Source organism: Colletotrichum destructivum, chromosome 9 (genome assembly GCF_034447905.1).
Source record: "Colletotrichum destructivum chromosome 9, complete sequence".
Lineage (NCBI taxonomy): Eukaryota > Fungi > Ascomycota > Sordariomycetes > Glomerellales > Glomerellaceae > Colletotrichum > Colletotrichum destructivum.
Window position 1 is genome coordinate 2,330,692 of NC_085904.1, and position 19,344 is coordinate 2,350,035.

At 54.7% G+C, this 19,344-nt stretch overlaps 5 protein-coding genes across 5 annotated transcripts; 4 read left to right on the plus strand and 1 right to left on the minus strand.

Moving 5' to 3' along the window:
• Positions 1 to 1,133: 1,133 nt before the first annotated feature.
• Positions 1,134 to 2,561, plus strand: CDEST_13823 (Putative WD40/YVTN repeat-like-containing domain superfamily). The gene is made up of 4 exons (XM_062929979.1): positions 1,134 to 1,236; positions 1,326 to 1,347; positions 1,416 to 1,911; positions 1,974 to 2,561. The coding sequence occupies exons 1-4, from the start codon at positions 1,215 to 1,217 to the stop codon at positions 2,388 to 2,390; spliced, it is 957 nt and encodes a 318-aa protein (XP_062786030.1). The 5' UTR covers positions 1,134 to 1,214; the 3' UTR covers positions 2,391 to 2,561.
• CDEST_13824 (Putative protein kinase domain, armadillo-like helical) lies at positions 2,543 to 5,475 on the minus strand. Its single transcript, XM_062929980.1, has 6 exons — positions 5,169 to 5,475; positions 4,973 to 5,110; positions 4,812 to 4,922; positions 4,616 to 4,762; positions 4,180 to 4,553; positions 2,543 to 4,127 (listed from the first exon to the last, which is right to left on the minus strand). Exons 1-6 carry the CDS (start codon positions 5,289 to 5,291, stop codon positions 2,708 to 2,710), a joined length of 2,313 nt encoding a protein of 770 aa, XP_062786031.1. The 5' UTR covers positions 5,292 to 5,475; the 3' UTR covers positions 2,543 to 2,707.
• Positions 5,476 to 5,694: 219 nt separating this feature from the next.
• Positions 5,695 to 9,123, plus strand: CDEST_13825 (uncharacterized protein). The gene is made up of 2 exons (XM_062929981.1): positions 5,695 to 5,963; positions 6,463 to 9,123. The coding sequence occupies exon 2, from the start codon at positions 6,914 to 6,916 to the stop codon at positions 8,879 to 8,881; it is 1,968 nt and encodes a 655-aa protein (XP_062786032.1). The 5' UTR covers positions 5,695 to 5,963; positions 6,463 to 6,913; the 3' UTR covers positions 8,882 to 9,123.
• Positions 9,124 to 9,412: 289 nt separating this feature from the next.
• On the plus strand, positions 9,413 to 12,085 carry CDEST_13826 (Putative SET domain-containing protein). The gene is made up of 4 exons (XM_062929982.1): positions 9,413 to 9,981; positions 10,044 to 10,232; positions 10,541 to 11,428; positions 11,709 to 12,085. The coding sequence occupies exons 1-4, from the start codon at positions 9,715 to 9,717 to the stop codon at positions 11,820 to 11,822; spliced, it is 1,458 nt and encodes a 485-aa protein (XP_062786033.1). The 5' UTR covers positions 9,413 to 9,714; the 3' UTR covers positions 11,823 to 12,085.
• Positions 12,086 to 15,545: 3,460 nt separating this feature from the next.
• On the plus strand, positions 15,546 to 19,277 carry CDEST_13827 (uncharacterized protein). Its single transcript, XM_062929983.1, has 3 exons — positions 15,546 to 16,557; positions 16,665 to 17,262; positions 17,311 to 19,277. Exons 1-3 carry the CDS (start codon positions 16,050 to 16,052, stop codon positions 18,911 to 18,913), a joined length of 2,709 nt encoding a protein of 902 aa, XP_062786034.1. The 5' UTR covers positions 15,546 to 16,049; the 3' UTR covers positions 18,914 to 19,277.
• The last annotated feature ends 67 nt before the right edge of the window (positions 19,278 to 19,344 follow it).

The window sequence follows — 19,344 nt, forward strand, 5'->3', positions numbered from 1 at the left end:
TTATCTCCTGCGCGGAGCCCTCCATCAAGAGAATCGCTCATTCGGTGTGTGGTGGCTAATGACTTTTGTGCAGGGATTATCGGTTGGTGGTGCACAGTATTTCGAGCCAGTCTTGGAAAGACACACTCCCAGGGGTGGGTGACTCGGTTTGCAGCCCTCTTGTCAAGGACCGAAGACAGCCTTTCAAGCTAAAATGGTAGAGCGGCAACAATGCGGTTCGATTCGGCATGCTGTGCTGAGTCTAGGGCATTTGGTGTAGACGTAGAGTAAGTAAGGCGATGGCTTCTGGGAAGAGACGCCATCGGACAGTCAAAATGCCACGGGATAGTTGTCGCAACTCCAAGGGCAAGCATGAGTTACACAATGCCGACGCTTTCCACGGTGCTGGGCAGTGATGCGTACGATGCCATTTATTTGGAAAACGTCTGATGTGCCAACGGAATCTGTGAAGGCTAGCGGATTGGTATCACAGTTGGTACTAGCCGGGTCCTGCATGTAGGCTCTCCCGAAAGAACCCGGCAATATCACGAGACTCGATGTCACTGGCAGAGTAATGATGTATCGAATGACAAGTCGACACGTGCTTTACCGCCCAGACTGTCGCACCGTCCAGAGCCGACGAGGTTATACTCTCCTCTAAATAGGGAACATTTGCGAACAGATTCCGATGGGAAACAAGTCGAGAGACGCACTGGGTTCTAGTTACACTGCTTCGTTGCTGGTAAGAGGTTTGGCTGCGTGACGGAATGGATCCAATACCATGTCTTAAGGAGGACTGAAAACCGATATTTTAATGTTGAAAACTGACTGGGAGGGTATGTATGGCTGGCGATGTGTTGTCGATGTGAAAGTCCACATTGGTAGGTAGTGTGGTAGACAAGTGGAAGTTGAGTCGCTCAATGAAGATGAAGGTATTAGTGGTACGTACCTTGGATGCCGGTGGCCAGTGGAAGTGCCGAAGTTCTTCCGAGATTCTGAGGTAGCAGCACACCTCGGTGAGGCCCCAGGTGCCTGCCCCCGGACCTCTGGTGGGGCCGCTTGTTAGGAATCGAAGCTCCAGTCTTGTGGAGGGGCTGCGTCTTGATGGTGATCTGCCGACAGACACCTTTGGTCGCATATTCGCCAACGACGCAACACACACACACACACACACACACACAATTACTCACCATATCATGCGATAACTGAAGAAAAAAGGCTTCAAAACAGTAACCATGTCTGTGATTCTTTGCACAGGTAAGTGGCCTCCCTACATCCACATTCTTTGTTTCTTGCTCTCCTGCCAGGAGATACTGAGACTGATTGCTAATGTTTGTTTATTGTAGCGGGCTACGATCACACAATCAGGTAGAACAGAACTGCAAGCACTGGCGGTAATAAAAGTTTGGTCTTGACTAATACTCCTTCGTCTCCAGATTCTGGGAGGCCCTCTCCGGCATCTGTTCGCGCACGATCCAACACCCCGATTCTCAGGTCAATCGTCTCTGCATCTCCCCCGACAAGCGCTTCCTTGCCGCCGCAGGCCACCACACGGTCAAGCTCTACGACATCAAGTCGACAAATCCGAACCCGCTGTTGACATTCGAGGGCCACACGGGCAATATCACCGGCGTTGCCTTCCATTGCGAGGGCAAGTGGATGGTCACCAGCTCCGAGGACGGAACCGTCAAGATTTGGGAGACGCGTAGCGGCCAGGTCCAGCGTAGCTACAACCACGGCTGTCCCGCCAACGATGTCGTGATCCACCCAAACCAAGGCGAGATAATTAGCTGCGACCGCCAGGGAAGCGTCCGTGTCTGGGATCTGGCCGAGAACAACTGCTCGCACCAACTGATCCCCGAAGAGGACGTCTCCGTCTCGAGCGTCACGGTCGCCAGCGATGGTTCTCTGCTATGCGCTGCTAACAATGGAGTAAGCAGGCCCCCGGTGCTGGAACCGCGGCGCGCGACACAACTGAGCTGATGAGAAAGTAGGGAAACGTTTTTGTGTGGCAGCTGATACAAGCCTACGATCGGACACAGCTCCTCCCCGTGACGCACTTCAACGCGCACAAGGAGTACATCACGCGCATTCTTCTCTCGCCCGACGTCAAGAAGCTCGCGACCTGCAGTGCCGACCATACCGCTCGCATCTGGGAGGTGAAGGACCTCGAACCCGCCGCCGACCAGGAGCCGAAGCCGTTCCCGCTTGAGGCGACCCTCACGGGCCACCAGCGCTGGGTATGGGACTGTGCATTCAGTGCCGACTCGGCCTACTTGGTGACGGCCTGCTCCGATCACTACGCCCGGCTATGGGAACTTCACAGCCAGCAGATCATCCGCCAGTACAACGGTCACCACAGAGGCGCCGTCTGCGTCGCTCTGAACGACTACTCAGAATCCGCTAGATAAGGAGTGTTGAGTGATTTCCGGGGTGGCATTCGTGTTGGTAAGTTTCCTTGGTCTACAGTAGGACCTCATTGGGCGTGCTGCATTTTCTTCAACTTTGGGACTTGGGGGACTTGGTTTGGCGGGGCGTCTGGAACCATTGTTTGTATCACATCAACATATGAGCTGCGGCTATCTGTTTTACATTTTTCTTCTCCGTTGGCAGGCCTCCTGCTGATGGTGTATGGGCATTATGTGCAAAACTATGGTATCCTGCTGTGGAAATGGTGACCCGGCGCCCAACGCCGTGTATGCTGCAAACTCGCCCGACCCTTCCGAATCTACCAGCCGTCGCCCCAACCGTCGTCATCATCTTCGGCCTGCTTAGGCTTCATGTCTATTTTCTTTGCTACCACAGGCTTGGCTGCTGGCTTGGCCACGAGCGGCTTCTTTGCCGCTGCCGTTGAGGACTTAGCCAACCCCTTGGGTAGAGGCTTGCTCGAGCTACCCTTCTTCTGTGATTGTGCGGCTAGCCAACCAGCAAAATCAGGTTCAGCGCCATCATCGAATGGCGTCGCGCTTGCGGTGGTTTCCCTCTTCCCTGTGGAGGACTTGGTGCCGCTAGTCGGTTCTCCCCACCCCTCGTCGTCTCCCAAGTCGCCCCAGGCGTCGCCGCCGTCATCGGTGGGTTCTGGGTTGAATGCGTCCGCAACGACCGACGAAGGTGTCCGTGACATCGGTGGCGGCGGGGACTTGACAGCCTGTCGATGCAAAGCAGACGCCGAGGAAGTGGTTGGTCTCCTCGCGTCTGGGCCTGGGGACGGGGTCGGCATGGGGGAGGCAGCACCCGAGCCGTTGGAAGTCTGCATCTCCCCCGCCGCTGTCGAAAGCTTGTTGGTAAATGATGAGATGGCCCAGCCGGCCCAGGAGGATGCGGAAGCCTCGTTGGGTTGCGGCGTGCTCATCCGGGGCCCTCCGGGACCTTCTGCGCCCTGGGGAGGCAGAGCCGAGTCAGGCATACTGGCCGCCGCCTTTCTGACTTTCTGCAAATACACATCCATCGTCTTACTGGCCTGGTCGCGGATCACCTTCTCCTTGTCTATCAGCAACGGGCATACCGCCGGCATAATCCTGAGGGCGACATCTTCGTCGGAGAAGCATTCCCCGGTAACACCGAGAGCCATCAGTGATGCGTTGCGGGCGTGCACAAATGGATCTCGGAGGGATCTGGTAAATGCAGCAATGAGGACCTTGCTCCTCGAAGACGTGCCAAGGTTTTTGGCAATCTTTCCAAGACAGATGGTTGTGTTTGTCCGGATACCTGGCTGCTCGTCGTTCGCCGTCTTGGCGAGATACTTGAGCAGATCTCCATTGATTGTCCGATCAGAAAGTTTCGAGATAATGACAAGAACAGACTTCAAGGTTTGTTCTCGAACAACTGGGGCGGCGTCTGTGAAACCGGTGACCAGTTGCGGGAAGATTTTGTCGTTGACGACCTTCTGCGTGAGCCGATCTATCATCAGAGGCAGGCTGTCAAGAAGGCAGACACGGATGGCTCGATCGGGATTGGAGAAAAGCCGGACAACCACTGGTGTGATCTTGGAATCAAAGTCCTCGGTGGAGAGCTTGGCTGCGATTTTCATGACAATGCTGAAAGCCTTGGGTCCTCCACCCCCAAACTCAACCGACTTGATTAGTTCCGGGAGAACCTTCATCTTAAAGAAGTCCTCGGGGAAATCATCCGTTATTTGGTCAAGATCACTATCCCAGTCAGCTTCGGTTGCGTATGGCGTTCGAAGATGGGGTCACTTACTCCAGGAACTGCTCCCGCTCTGTCTCTGTCTTGACACCGAGGTTCTCGATCCCCTCTGTCAACTTGATGAGTGGGCTATCAAAGAAAGAGCCGCTGCGCTGGCCCTGCTCTAGGAAGTGACCAACGCTAACACGTGCTTTGGGATTGGGATTGACCAGACGCTTGTAGCTCTGCTGCATTGTCGGAGGGATACTCTTCGTCTGACCAGCCTGGTCAGACCCCATGAAGTCGCCATTAAAAACCTCGAATATCAAGCAACCGAAGCCGAAAGAGTCCACTGCGGAATGGGGGCTCTTTTTGATAGCTTCCCATCCGCCACGAGCAAGCTCTGGCGGCGCATATCGCCCCGAGTCGGGAACCAAACTGCCGTAGGTCTGCAGCTCGACCAGTCCGGTATTAGTAACAGTTGCGTAAAGAGCACAGCAGAAACACGCACATATATGACTGCCTCATCGTCTTTGACGTTGCTCAGCACATCGAAACCACTCATTTTCCATTCGCCACTCTCAGACGTATATATGGAGCCGACTCTGAGGTTTCCGTGTATCGATGACGCTTCGTCGTTGATAAATTTGATTGTCCGCTGGAAAACCGTAAGCGCCTAGGTTGAACACGTGTTCATCTCGACATACCGCAATACTGCTCAAGCCCCATTTGATTGTCTCCGGTGTAAGGCTCTTCCGCTTCACATGCCACCGCAGAGGCACAACTCGTTCCGTCGCAATATAAATGTACGTATCGGTCTGTAGACTGTTGTGAGGCGATGCTCCGAATAGTCGTGCGCCCGACATACCTCCACAGTATCCAACACTTTGATTACACCTGGGTGTCGTAGCGTCCTCAGCTTGCGCAAAGCATTCTTGGCTAGGGGTAGTCGGGACTTGTTGGCGACAATGTCGAAGGAAAAGATGCTACAATTGGACCCATCTTCCTATGTGAAACTGTCAGACGCCGAAAGTCGGTTGTTTTCGTGGTAGAGCTAGACGTACTCGTTTGGTGCCGTTGTTCAGCGTCCATATGGACTCGTCGATGTCTACCTTGTCACCGAAGCTGTAAGGGAACGGTGGCCCTTGGGCAATGGCAGAGGCAACCGCCGACTTAAGGAAGTTCATGTTGATCGCCGAAGATCCAGAAAGGTTCGAACAGCCAAGGTTCGGTCTATCAACAAGACAGGTCGTTTTGTCGAGAAGTCGTGGAGAGACTGCGACGTTGCAACACGCGCCAGCTGAACAGGGAGCCTCGGGCGGCGACAGGATAATGGTCCGTTTCCACTGGACAGGGAGCACTGGGCAGCAGCTTTCCTTTCCCGAGGTAGGTGCTTTTTAGGTACCTAACAGTAAAGATCCCCGCGCTAGGCTTGTTTGGATGGAGGGGTGCTACGGGCTGTAGATGATCCGTAGCCGATGTTTGGTGTGTGGGCTCGGATACATCCCCGGCCAGGTCGTTCCAGTGGAAGCGAAGCTAATATCTGGCAAGGATTACCCGGAGGTCCAGTGCACTCAAGAAACCAATCGACTTTCGTCAACCTCCACTCAAACGTAACGCGAGGCGAGAGCCTCACCAACCTGCTTCGCGACTCATCGGATTGATTATTTAGGACGCGCTCTGCGAATGCGCTGTCACGACGGAAATCGTCCACCGGTCTTTCACTTTAAGACAAAACTGGACCACAATTCAGATACCCAGAGATATCTGTTCTCGAATCCATGCAATTTTGTCGCCCGTCGACTGTTATGAAGTGGAGGGTGCGAAGGCGCGAAATCGAGCGTGGAGCCAACAGTCAAGTGAGCAACAAACCCCCGTTTTCTCTCATATATCCCATGAGATCACCTTCCCCATGCGCGGTGATGACTATTGGTAAAAGGTCCGATCGAAAAGGATTCTTCTGGGGTTGTTGACTCGTCCTGTTCCTCAAGCATGGTTTCGTTCCTTACGAACAAGGCCACGTCCTCGTCTTTGCAAAGCCTTCGCCAAGCGAAGAGCCGCGCGCTTAGCTGTGCTGCTTCAAAACCCGTAGCTTCACAGATACGGCCGAGAAGCGACATAAAGTATGGCCTAAATTTGGAGTCCTGCTTCCAGACACCTCAACGAACTGGGACCAAAGGCTAAGGCATACATTTACATGTCTGAAGAGGTCAAGACGAGGCAACAAAACCGCTGCGATCCCCAATATGAAGACTACACAAAGACTGAAAAGACCTGAGCGCGAACTATATTTTCAACATCTGGTTGCTTGAAAACAAATTTGCTTTGGTAAACATCCTGCTAACTGCCTCTCATCAGGCATCCTTCCTCACACATCTGGCCACTTCCTTCTCAACTCTCAGATCATGAGGTCAGACATACTCAACGCCCCCTGTTCTCATTTGGCCGACATCAAAGCGATATACCCAGCTGAAAACCGTGTCCCAGAAGCGTCATAGCCTGCAGTCTTTCGGCGGTGCCTTCGCTTCCGGCAATCGGAGGGGCCGCGATCTCTAGACTGGAGTAGCCCTGACAGTACCTTTACAAGTCATCTGAAGGCGTATGAGCTGATACTTGTTCAAGCTATTTACGCGACGCACTTGCACCTATCTCGTTGAGCCTTCTCTGACAAGAAGAAATTGTTGGTCCAGTAGGGTAACAGTAGCTCCGTTTGCCTAGAAAGGCTGACGGCCCATGGTTCGTTCCAGACTGAAGACTTGCCTCAGTAAGTCAAAGAAGCCCAGGTATATCCTATGAGGCTCTTCTTTGCATGGCAATGGAGTCATTCCGTCAGTTGTCGGACGAATGCATCGAGGAGGGATGCACCTCTGTTGCGCTGAATTCAAAATATTGTCTTTCCCACGGGAAGACACGCCGACGAGAAAATGGGCATAATCAATCCGGCAGTTTCAGTGCCGCAGGCGCCTCATCTAGGTCTCGATCTGAATCTAGATCAAGCAAACCTATCGTAGAGCAAGACTCACCGCAACAGGTGGGACGGACACGAACAGAAGAACAATCCAAAGGCGGTCAGTCGCGCCAGTGGCGCAGGAGCTCTCGGGGCGAGTCGAATCCCGTTCCTTCGACACACTTCCAGGCAACCGTCAGAAAGTCCAATCTTCCGCCAGACCTTGTTGGCAGAATTTCCTTGACAGCTAGAAAGTCGACCCATTCCCCGGTTTCGTCCAAAAGGCGGACAGAAATGGCAACTACGAACCTTAATACCAACTCCGCGAGCATATACACTGGTGGATCTGGCTCGCCGACTACCCACCAACGTACTGCCACAGGAGCTTTCAACCCTTTCCAATCATTCATCAACACAGGCCACACGTCGTCCCCCAACAACACGAAACCATACTTCAGGAGCCAGTCAACCCACGAGATGCCAATGGATTCCGGAGCTGTAGCTCATCGACACCAGATACGGGCTGCGCAAGGTGGTCTCAGGTCGGAGATTAGTTCGTTGAACATCAATCCGGTTACACAGCCCTCCCAAGCCTCCCAAGCCCCCCCACCATCTATGGGAACACGCGTTGATGGCAACGGCACGTCTGTCACCGGCAAGACCAGTGGTCATTGGGTTACCGGGGGCCGCAAAATCGAATCCGTTGCAGAAAGCTCCATCTCGGGGCCTACGTCATCCGGGAAGAGGAGCTTTGATTCCATGCCATATGTCAGAACCAGCCGTTTGCCACCTTCAATGCAGTTGAAGTCTGCACCGTCAGCTTTGCGATCAGCTTCGACCAGCAAGCGGAAGAGAAACAGCAGAAGACCCGAATCAACATCACCGTCAACTTCGCCAGATGAGACCGATGGAGACGAAGCACAAGTATCTCCGCGCGTACACAAGAGCAATGCTACACAAGGTCATACCCTACGGTGGGAAGGGACGAACGGGTTTCTCACAGGAGCAGCGCTCAATCCTATCTCGTTGGGCTCTTCCGAGGACGAGGACGAGGAAGATGCCATGACTAGCGATGGGAAACCGTGGCGGACGAAGCCTTCCTGTGGGCAAAGTCAGAATGCTGCCTTTTCCGCGGAAAGTCAACACCTCGGCAATGAGAATCGACCGTTGATTACTGGTAGATTTGACCAACAAAGAACGGAGACAAATCGGTTACGGAAGAGGTTGAACTGTGAAGAGCGCCGGTTCCAGCTGTGCGCAACCTTCGATTCTGCCAAGTTCGACGCAATGGTGTACGGCCAGGCCGACGCTGCAAGCCCTCCCGAGGGGGTCGTGGTTCCGACGGCTCCAATTAATGCTTCAACGAACACCCCGTCCTCGGGCGAAAATCCTGAGCAGCTCTACATGAAGTTCGATCCTCGGATCCATTGGCCACACAACCGCTCCAACGAGTGGTACAAACTCAAGATGGAAGAGATCAAGGCCCGAGGTGGACGTAAGGCCAACTTCGGTAAAGCAGCCCAACGCATGCGGCAGCAGAGGCTGGAGGCGGAGCGGCGTGCCGAGGAAGAGACGTGGGCAAATGAACAAGGCGCATCAGTTTCGACCAACAAGCAGCCCCAGCCGTGGTCTCACCACAGATATATGGATTTCGGCGACGTTCCCCAGGAGGAGCTGCCGGCGTATGTCCGCAAGAATCCGGAATGGATGCACGCGACGGCATGGATGCGAGAGAACCGCGAGCAGAATCTGCGCAGAAATAGAGAAGCGGCTGCACTGCGCGCAGCCGGTCTACCTTGGGAGCATCTTTTTCCTCGGAGCGGTCGCTGAATTAAAACCAGGGCAAAAGGAATGGCATGCTACTGCAAGAGAGAGAGAGAGAGAGAGAGAGAGAGAGTAAATGGCACTTAGCATGGAGTTGGGGCTGGCTTTGGTTTCCTTATCTTTCTCTCAATTGAAGATACCTGGGCCTCGCCGCGATGGCCTGGTCTATACACAAATACGATTATGGGGTGCATACAAGGAAATTGTCAATTTCGTGGCTCCTTGACTGACGCAAGAGTAAACACTTTGTTCGATGTTGACAAACATATTTGCAAGAGTCTGAAGAACTCAATCATGCCCAATGTCACGGCCTATCGTCATATCGTTGAACCTAGGGAGGGACTGATGCGAGATTGGACGAAGCTCTGTATCAGTGTGCGTCCTTCATCGAAGCCCTGTATTAGTAGGGTGTCCTCTGAGCTTCAAGTCGGGCTTGGTTTGCTGTACCCCCCCACCGCTGTATTACCACATGGTCACCAAGGAAAACGGGGTTCAGTCTTCTCTGTTTCTCTCCTATTAAACACTTCTTTTTGCTTTCCTCTCTTCTCGAGGTTCTTTGTCTACAACATTTTTTTCAATTTCACATTGTGGCAAGCAAACTCGGCGAAGCTCGGCAAGTGATGCATCTTCTTCGACACCCGCCGATCCAGCACTGTCGCAAGTGATCCACCTCACCGGCCCGCAGCGGTATTGAACAGCTTCACTTTTGCTTGACAGACGCGACTTTGCCGACCGCCAACACACCTAGTTACAGCAGCAAGCAAACCCGCCAGCAATCGGCCGCCACTGACAGTCAACCCAAACATCAATCATCCTTAACGGGAGAAAGCAGCTTCATCATGGCCGCTTCCCAGCTCCCCCTTGAGACGCTATTCACTTGGGCCATGTTCAATAACGTAGACCTCGTCGACGTCGAAGCGCGCGAGATTCCCGGCTGCGGCCTCGGATTGATATCCAACAAGGATCTCAGCCGCGATGAGGAGACATTGGACACATCTAGTCTGCTGAGGATCCCTCATGAGTTGGTATTGTCTGCCGAGGCCGTCGAGAACTACGCCAAGGTCGACAAGAACTTTCGCCAATTGCTCGACGCCGCCGGGCACAAGGTACAAACACGACCCTCTATTGCGGTTTCCAACCACCTCACAATGACTGACCTACGATGCAGTCGACCCGGCATGACATATGCCTTTATCTCCTCACGCAAAAGGTTCTTTCGGAGCGGCTTAAGACGTCTTTGCAGGGTGGCGTGTCGACGCCCTGGACCGAGTACGTCAAGTATCTGCCTCCACGGGTGCCTGTCCCAACCCTTTGGACAGAGCAGGAACGCGACATGTTGCAAGGCACATCCCTCGAAGTAAGTCTCTTCCTGTACTTGTCTATCTATCGCAGTCGGGTGCTTTTTCTCTCACAAGCATTTCCCCAATCTTCGCCGGCCATTCGGCAGGATCCATTCAGTCCGGAAAACCCTCAGTCTATGTCATTTCACATCACGTCATAACTTCCATGTCACTGGGTGGCCAATGTATAAGTCCATTGGCATACAGTATTCCCAGTCAACGGCGCTCAACCCCACTAGCCAAGGTGTTTGCGGCTAAAGAGAGGCGACTCGTCGTACCAGACGCAGCGGCCATCGTACAAGGGTCACTTTCTGATGGACACTAGTCGGCGACGGCCGCCAAAATCGTTGCCTTGACTGACGAGTTCGACGGGCTCCGCGAGACATCCTCCACGTTAACTTTCTGGAACGAACTGTTTTGGGAGAGCGAAAAGATCTCTCTGATTGACTGGGTTCGGGTCGACGCATGGTTTCGCTCCCGATGCCTGGAGCTTCCCAAGTCGGGCGAGGCCATGGTCCCGGTCCTGGACTTGGCAAATCACTCGTCCGAGGCCAATGCGTACTACGAAGAAAACGGCAAGGACGAGGTGGTTCTGCTCCTGCGACCCGGATGCAGGGTCTCGTCTGGGGAAGAGATGACAATCTCGTACGGTGATGCAAAATCCGGGGCAGAGATGCTGTTCAGCTACGGGTTCATAGACCCCGTGTCAGCCGCTGACCGCATGACGCTGCCCTTAATGCCTCTCGAAGATGACCCCCTCGGCAAGGCGAAGCTGCACATCTTCAAAGGGCCCCCGACTGTGGAGTTCGTCCGGACGAATGGGTCCTTCAGCTGGGAGAGCCCCTTTGCCTATATCATGTGTCTCAACGAAGAAGACGGCCTTTTGTTTCGCGTCCTGCAGGACACTGATGGTTCACGTGAGCTAAGGCTGTTCTGGCAAGAGGAAGATGTGACAGCGACCACAACATCCTTCGACCAACACATCAACGGCCACCCGCTTGCTCAGATTTTCCGTCTTCGAGTGGTTACCATCTTGCAAGATCTGGCAGTCGCTCAGCTGGAGCGATTGAATATTGCCGCTCCCCTGGAACATCTGGACGAGTCTAAGAACGAAGGAGGTCTCGTTAACAAGGCGTGCATCAGCGCAGCTAGTACGCTGAGGGGCCAAGAGACCGTCTTATTGGAAACCGCCGTGGAGGCTTTGGAAGAGCAGGTAAGTTCCCTTTCTTCGTCGACATGCCTCTCTCTCTCTCTCCCCCCCCCCTCTCTCTCTCCACAGAGTGTCGGAGCTGCAGTCGAATCTTACGATGCTCTGCCCACTTCCCTACTCAGCCGCTTTGCTCGAGGCGTCTGCATTCCTTCTGTATTTCCCCGATGTCTTTTGCCCTGGGTCCCTTCCCCCTCCGTCCTCCGCCCCAACTGGTTGCTCGTTTCCCCGCGCGTGGTGCCAAGGCTAACAAGGATGGGCGATGTGCCCCAATCTTGCCTTGCAGAAAACACAACTTCTTGCAGATGAAAACGTGGTGGCTTATCTCGGATCGATGGAAGATACCCAAAACGACCTAGCCGAAGAAGAATCGTCCAATGACGAGGAGGACTTCAGTTAGAGAGGGAGGGCTAGGCAAAGTCGCTGCCGGGTCGATCCATTTCGGCACTCGCGACATTGGGCGGACGTTTCCACTCAGAAGCCTCAAGGCCTTGACCCAACTCCGCACAATGAGCCTGTCGTAACGGGCGATACGTAGTAGTTCGCCTCAGAAACATAGTGTGCCGTCCATCACCGATTCTTTATTGTGAGTAATTCGGCACGTGAGTGATGCGGGTAATAACGGAGTGTCTCCGATTGCCCCGCGTTTGGCATCCCTCTCGCAGGTGTAGGTTAGACAGTCGACACAACATCAGCAGCTGGGAACTGACGACACAGTTTTCTGCCAGCCATAATGATAGTGTCCAACGTCGTCGGCAGTGGCCCCGAGCCGAGTTTGTCTTATCTGAATTCTCTTCAGCTGAAAATGCTCTCAGCGAGGGAGCCGACCCTCCCCGCGTCTCAATAGGCTCAGACATGATGGTCTTGGCAAACGGCAGCCCTCGTGGCTGTACCTACATGCAAAAGAGATCGACGTAGCTTGGCCATGTCCGGAACGGACCTTGACAAACAAGCTGAAAGCTGTGGTTGATTTGCAGCAGAATGATACCCGCGGCGGGAAGGTGACATTTCTGGCTGAACTCGAGACCCTTGCGAGAGTGACTCAAAGAGACATACAGAAACACACACATACACACACACACACACACACTTTTGTTTTGGGCAGGGAGCTGTGGGGGAGGGTACGCTGAGCGATGGGTGATTTGCGCCAGTCTCGCCCTGTCCTTGCATCATGCATGAAAGGGCCCATCACGGTGTGAAGCGCGGCAGTCCGGCTTGCATGGACACATGGTCCCAACACAACACGCCGTTTTGCTGTTTCCTAATGTTCCCGACTACGTATGCATCTCAACTCAACGAGTATATACGTTGGTAAAGAACCTTGCGCGCACCCAGAGAAATCGCAGACAAATGTGGTGTGTGTGTGTGGTGTGCGTGTCTTACTACCTATATATGCGGATCCCCCAACGGTGGAGTCTGGGGAACATAGAGCACGATGCGTTACCAGCCACGGCCACGAGTGGTGGCCCTGGATCGGCGCGGGGTTATGGGGCTTGCTCCAGTAACTGAAACGAGGAGGTCATTTGTGGCGTGGTTCCAGCTTATTTTTGTATCGTCTGTGAATGGCAAACCCTTTTTTTCTTTTGTGTATATGTGTGTGTGTGTGTGTGTGTTGTTGTTGTTGTTGTTGTTGCCATGTCCTGGACGTCCAATTTCATCTGATTTTGAAAGGACTTTCCATGTCTGTCCACAAATGCCATCTTCCCGGGATGGGACTGTTTTGGGTTGACGAGGCAAGTCCGTTCGTTTCCCGAAGGAGACCGAAATCGTCCAAGGGACCGCCGAACTGGACGAGGCCTCAACATCGCCAGGAACGGAACGGAACGGAACGGAACGGGGCAACGTGAACAACTCGTATGATATGTCCAGAGGGACGCGGCAGTATTGGAAATAGTTGTCGACCGATTTTACTGTCCCGCCGAGACTTTTTGGGCCAAGGGCGGAGAACGTGGTCGACCATAAAAGTGAATGTGTTTTACAGATATCTGGCTTCACCTTGACAGCCTGCCTGGCTGGAAGGAGGGCGTTCTCTGTTTGCGAATTACAGCTTGCCCGCCACAAGCCTGATTGTTATTCGTTGCATCAGATGGACGACTTTCTCCCACCATGGATGACTGGATTTTGAGTGGTTAGACCATCGCCAGAAGCATCACGATTATGGCTGTAAGGCCTCAACCTGCCTGGCCTGATAGCTCTTAGCCCTGACTGCAGCCTAGCCCCTCGATGTTGGTGTATCACTAGGCCTTTAGAGAGCAGCTCCTGTGCCGATCGCCGGAATTTCGAGAGCAACCTCCTAGCAAGCACTGCAGAGCTCGAAAAGGAGTGACCGCTCACCTCGACGCCCCGGGCGGCCCTCCCAACGACCATTGCGGCCACAGCGTTCTAGTGGACAGGCACGATGGTTGGCTAGAGAAGAGGCGGCCACTGAGAGGGCGGTTGGCGGCTTGGGACATGTAATCCAAGCGGACGCTTTTGGCAGTGGAGAAGGGGCTCCCTCCCCCCGGAGAAGAACCCCAAAGAACGGTACGGGTTGCGTGGGCCAAGCAGCTTGGTCAGGCGACAACCATTGGCCACCAGTGACGAAGCAGCGATCGTCCATCGATCCGACATATCGCGAAATGGGGGCCCCGGAACGAGTGCAACTATGGGGAGGACCTCCTGCCCCCCCGGGGCATCCTCCAATTCTTTCGTCGTCTGCGCCTCCTCCCTAGTCACGTCGACCTTCCTTCCCTTCCCCCCCAGGCGGCCCCAGTTCTCCAGTTCTCCAGTTCTCCAGGTCCCGGTTCTTGTTCTTGCTGAATAGTGTATGTAGACCCAGGGGTTGCAGGTCTGTCTGTCTTTGATCCCTCTCCTTCCCTTCCCATTTGTTTCCCCGAGGTTTTCCATGCATGCTTCGCGTTCGGTGAAAATCTGGGGAATCCGGGGGTAGGTGGGAAGGGGAAGGGGGCTGGGCTCATGATGTTGGCGAGGCGGCAACGACGGCCAAAATAGGCTCTGGGGGTGGAGCCATTCCGAAGGGTCTAGAGCCACCCTTGTTAAGCAGCAGCCAGAACGCAGGAAGGACTCCGAGTTTGTGAAGAGACCGGAGAGTCTGGAGAGATAGGGAGGGCTGAGATTGGCAGACAACTCCCCGCTTTCGGGCTCGGGTGGTGTCATGGCTGCGGTGCTGTATGACCTTTTGCGTTTAGCGTCGTGGGTTCCTGTTACAGGGTTGGCTGCATCATGTTTTGGACGGTCACCGATGGGTTGGAAAAGGACATGCTGGTGTTTTCTGAGATGACAAGGCATTCGCGGTGCCGGAAGGACATGTGGTGGACGCAGTATGCAACGGACAATACCGCCGTGGCGGGAGGGGAGTGGTGGTGTGCTTGTTCTACTCTGCTTCTGGCAGCTGTCTCTCTGGACAGACAGCAGGTACCGATATAGGCTGCGCCGTTGATGTACGAATACATGCTCCGTACTGCGCGGGATGGCGATCGAGAGTGGGACCTGTCTCGCCGGTTGAGTGCCAATTACCACGCGGCGATTGGCTCCCCTCACTCCCATTAGCGTCCCCCTTCTACTTTGCACCCCCCCAAGAATCTCCCAACATCACCCAGTTCCCCCAGATTCTCCTTTTTGGCCCCGCTCAACCGGTTCATCTGCTACTGTGAGGGAGACTGAGTGAGTACTACTACCTTACCTTACCTTACCTAGGTACCTTACCTATCGATGCGCGAGTCCACCATCAACACCGGTGTGCCGCGTTCACAGAGCGAGAGCTAATACCAGGCCAGGAGGGGTGACAGTCCCGGTCCCCGGCCCCATCCCGGTACGCCGCAACACTCACTCACTCAGTCACTGCAGGGCTCCAGGCTCCAACCATGCCGCTGTGGACGACCACCATTCTTGTTTCAATGAGAGAATGAGTCGCCGTTTCTGACTTTCCGACCGTCCCCCCGGCCCCGCCCCCGTCCACCCCCCGTCCACGGGGTCTTTTTTCTGCTCGACTTCCTCTCCCCACATCACTGGTGTCGTGCCGTCCAGTGTCCTGTGCCCAGTGTCCGTTTCCTACCAAGAGACTCCACAGTCTCGCATCTCTTCCCCACGACCATCTTCCACTCCATCTCTTCTCTCTTTTTCCCTCACACACACCCCCCCGACATCCCGACTTCGATTTAACATCTCTAGTTTCTCTACTCTTCCTCCTCCGCTCTCACTTTGTCATCTCAACTCTGCTAGCCCGCCTCTTCCGAGTTGCAGACGGACCCTTTCCACTCACTCGCGTTCGAACTACTGTATCTTTTGTCTTTTCTGTCTAGGAAGACCGGTGTTCTTGCGGATCTATTTGCTTCTTTTCTTAGTTACTAGAGATACCATCTACATCAACCTACGACGACGACTTTACGAAGCAACTGGATGACTGTCTGAGGGGGAACGTGATCTGTATGCGACTGGTCGATTCTCCACTCGCCGCCCAACACGCGTGAACGAGTCCACGAAACGAACAATACCACCCAAAAGCCACCCCACCGCCGAAGCCTCCGAGGCTGACCCAGTAGACGCCCACCACATCGCCCAACGCCACCAAACAGCCAAATCTCCAAGCAAGGGCTCTCTCAATCGCGCAACGAAGAGGGACGCCATCATGCCCGGAATTCTACCCATGAAGGTCATCAAGGTGGGCACCAGCTCCCAGAGCCGGATAGCCCAGGCTTGCGACCGGTGCCGGAGCAAGAAGATCCGTTGCGACGGCATCAGGCCGACTTGCTCCCAATGCGCCAACGTTGGCTTCGAGTGCCGCACGAGCGACAAACTGAGTCGCCGCGCCTTTCCTCGCGGCTACACCGAGTCTCTCGAGGAGCGCGTGCGCCAGCTGGAAAACGAAGTCAGAGAACTGAAAGACCTACTGGACGAGAAGGACGAGAAGATCGATATGCTGTCGAGGATGCACGGGAACCACAGCCACGCGGGCCATCGCAGCCCCTCCGTCACAGCGTCGGCGCATTCACCGGCATCCGCCGCCGATGCGAGGAAAGATGCCGGGACCCCTGTGAAAGAGGATACTTTCCGCGTGCAGGCGTCGCCGTTGTTGCTCGGCGTCGAGAACTCGGATTCGTACTTCATGGGGCCGTCAAGCGGCCGTGCCTTTATCGGTTCGTACCACTACCGTCATCCCATGCGCGCCGTCCCGTCTCGTCTCGTCTCGTCTGGGGTTCGCGCCGTCCGAGCGAGATTGCATTTTGCTAACTTAAGATCACAGAGGCGTTTAAGCGCAAGATGCAAGAGAACGGCAAATCTTGCTCGGATTTCAACCCGGAAGCCTTCTTGCACATCCAGGGCTGCCATCCCCTGACAACAAAGTCACCGGAGCAGTCTCTGAAGGTGCCCCCGCGTCTGTTTTCCGACCGCTGCGTCAACGTCTACTTCCAAGAATGGGCACCTTTGTTCCCTGTGTTGCACAAGCCAACGTTCCTACACATCTACGAAGAATTTGTCTCCGACCCGGAAAAGGTCAAGAATAGCCACAAGATCGCGCAGCTGTATCTGGTTTTCGGAATTGCCGCACTGGGTAGCGACCAGCCCGACCTTGAGCAGATCGCCGCATGCGAGCAGCAATGGCATCGAGCCGTTGAGGCCGTCCTCATGGAGAACACCATGGTCACCCTGCAGTGTCTCGAGCTGGCACTCATTTACTGCATAGTGAGAGCGGATTACAAGCGCCTTCAACACTACAAGGGCATCGCCGTGGGTTTGTCCCACCGCCTCGGACTCCACCAGAGTCAGAAGCGTTTCTCGTTCGGCGCGCTCACCATCGAGACTCGTAAGAAGGTTTTCTGGACGCTCTACACATTGGACTGGTAAGTTACACCATTCGTAAGTGAGGAATTTCCGACTGACGGCCACAGCTTCTCTGGTGCCATTCTCGGCCTGCCGAAACTGCTCAAGGAGGATGAGATCCACACAGAGTACCCGTCAGACACCGACGACGAATACGTGACCGAGAAGGGCTTTCAGCCGACTCTTCCCGGCGAGTACACTCGCCTGTCGAGCGCTCTCGCGCTCTTCCGCTGCTGCCGAATTCTCGCCAAAGTCATGGAGAAGAACTACCCGGCAGCCACATCTCACGAGCTGTCGTTGCAACAGATGTCTGCTATGGAAGCCGAACTCGACGAGTGGTGCGAATCTTTGCCTACCCATCTCAAACTCACCTTCAAGCAAGACAAGCCTTCGACAGACGTCACTGGAAGCCGGTCTCCGTTGCTCGCGCTTGCATACTATTACACCAAGACGCTCATCTTCCGTCCCGCAGTTGGGTCATCGCTTGGCCACAAGGCAGCGCCTGCGATGATGTCGATTGCCGAGTCCGCCAAGCACGTTGTCCAGATCATCCAGCTGCTCGAGGAACGCAACATGACCTTCTCCTTCTGCCTCAACAAAACAGATACGCTTGTGATCTGCGGCATCACTCTTCTGTACCAGAGTTTCGAGTTGAAGCAGGACAGCAAAATGTTGAAAGATGTTGAGCGCCTCGTCAACAGCGTCCTCCAGATTCTCACAAAAGCAAAGGCCCCGGGCTCTTTCGACCTCAAGCGCGTAGCCGGCATCCTCATCCGACTTGACGAGACCAACCTGCCCACTCCGCCACCACAGCAGATTCCAGAGGCATCTATGCCCGCGCCGCAGAAGTCGTCGCCACCCGCGCCAGCCCCCAAGAAAAAGTCGCCTTCACAGACCCTCGGTCGCTTGCCGAGTGCCTCCGCCAGTGATGGCAACTTGGTCCAGCAACAGGAGAAGATGCGTCGTATGACGATGCCCAGCATTCAGAACCGCCCGGAGTTGTATCGATCACGTTCGAAGCCGTCGTTCGACAGCCACCAACAGCAAGACATGGCCGCGCGTCGCGACCAGCGGCTCTCCATGTCCCAGATCGCCAACCGCATCCGCACATCAACGAAACAGAATCTCGACTACCTTTCCCTTAACAGCACGCCCAACGGCTCCTTGCCATCGTCTCCGACCACTGCACGGCTACACCAGCACATCCTCGCCGCTGCCCACCACAACCTCTATGCCCAGCACCAGCAGCAACAACAACAACATCAGCAGCAACCGCACAAGGCTTCGGGCGTGTCCTCATCAGAGTGGGAAGCCCTTCTGGGCTCCATGGACGGTGGGCTGAACAACGTCTACGACGCCATTTACGGCGGTGGAGGCGGCGCCTTGCCAACCATGGGCGAGACGCCGGCGTCGTCCTCAACGGGGCTGGACAGCTGGAGTCCAGACTCGTGGGACCTGGCCAACTTCAACATTGGCGACTTCGGCACGAACCCTGCGCCGCCGCAGAGCGTGCTGAGCGTGAGCGAGGAGAGCCTCAGCTCGGGAGAGGACCTGGCAACGAGCGATCTGAATGTCAGCAGTCTGGAGTACCGGAACGCGCTGCTAGCATCGTGCGGTGCGAATGGAGACGGGCTGTTTCTTGATGGGCTAGATGGTAATTTTGGACTGTGAGTGGGCTTTACAAGGGGGGTTTTTTTTTTCTAAGTTTTTTTACAACGTGGAAAACTCGGGTGTTGGGATCATGGATGACTTTGGGGCGGCCTTGGGAACGATCGGACGGATAAGCCGGGATAGACAGGCCTTTTTATTTTGGAACATGGTGGTATTGTATGTATGTCCAGCACCGGGTCGGTGCCCGGAAGCAAACTTTTGGATACTTGAGTATGAATTTCAAATCTCGACCTTCGATGGTCGTCTTTGTCATGTCTCCGGCGACCTGTCTGTGGCACTCCTGAGACGTTTGCACCACTTGACATTGCCGAGGCTTCAAAATACGTGGTTCAATTTTGTTCGGAACAAAACCATCATCAGCACTGAAAGAAGAAGAACCGCCTGGCTGCTTCTACGTTTTAACCAATTCTGGACTTATCACTGTCGAGATG

Coding starts and splice junctions, on each gene's coding strand:
- CDEST_13823 (XM_062929979.1), top strand. CDS start 1,215: ATGTCTGTGATTCTTTGCACAG. Junction 1,237..1,325: donor GTCTGTGATTCTTTGCACAG/GTAAGTGGCCTC, acceptor TGTTTATTGTAG/CGGGCTACGATCACACAATC. Junction 1,348..1,415: donor GGCTACGATCACACAATCAG/GTAGAACAGAAC, acceptor CTTCGTCTCCAG/ATTCTGGGAGGCCCTCTCCG.
- CDEST_13824 (XM_062929980.1), bottom strand. CDS start 5,291: ATGAACTTCCTTAAGTCGGCGGTTGCCTCTGCCATTGCCCAAGGGCCA. Junction 4,763..4,811: donor GGGGCTTGAGCAGTATTGCG/GTATGTCGAGAT, acceptor ACGGTTTTCCAG/CGGACAATCAAATTTATCAA. Junction 4,128..4,179: donor GAGCGGGAGCAGTTCCTGGA/GTAAGTGACCCC, acceptor TGACTGGGATAG/TGATCTTGACCAAATAACGG.
- CDEST_13825 (XM_062929981.1), top strand. CDS start 6,914: ATGGCAATGGAGTCATTCCGTCAGTTGTCGGACGAATGCATCGAGGAG.
- CDEST_13826 (XM_062929982.1), top strand. CDS start 9,715: ATGGCCGCTTCCCAGCTCCCCCTTGAGACGCTATTCACTTGGGCCATG. Junction 9,982..10,043: donor TCGACGCCGCCGGGCACAAG/GTACAAACACGA, acceptor CCTACGATGCAG/TCGACCCGGCATGACATATG. Junction 10,233..10,540: donor TGCAAGGCACATCCCTCGAA/GTAAGTCTCTTC, acceptor GATGGACACTAG/TCGGCGACGGCCGCCAAAAT.
- CDEST_13827 (XM_062929983.1), top strand. CDS start 16,050: ATGCCCGGAATTCTACCCATGAAGGTCATCAAGGTGGGCACCAGCTCC. Junction 16,558..16,664: donor AAGCGGCCGTGCCTTTATCG/GTTCGTACCACT, acceptor TTAAGATCACAG/AGGCGTTTAAGCGCAAGATG. Junction 17,263..17,310: donor ACGCTCTACACATTGGACTG/GTAAGTTACACC, acceptor TGACGGCCACAG/CTTCTCTGGTGCCATTCTCG.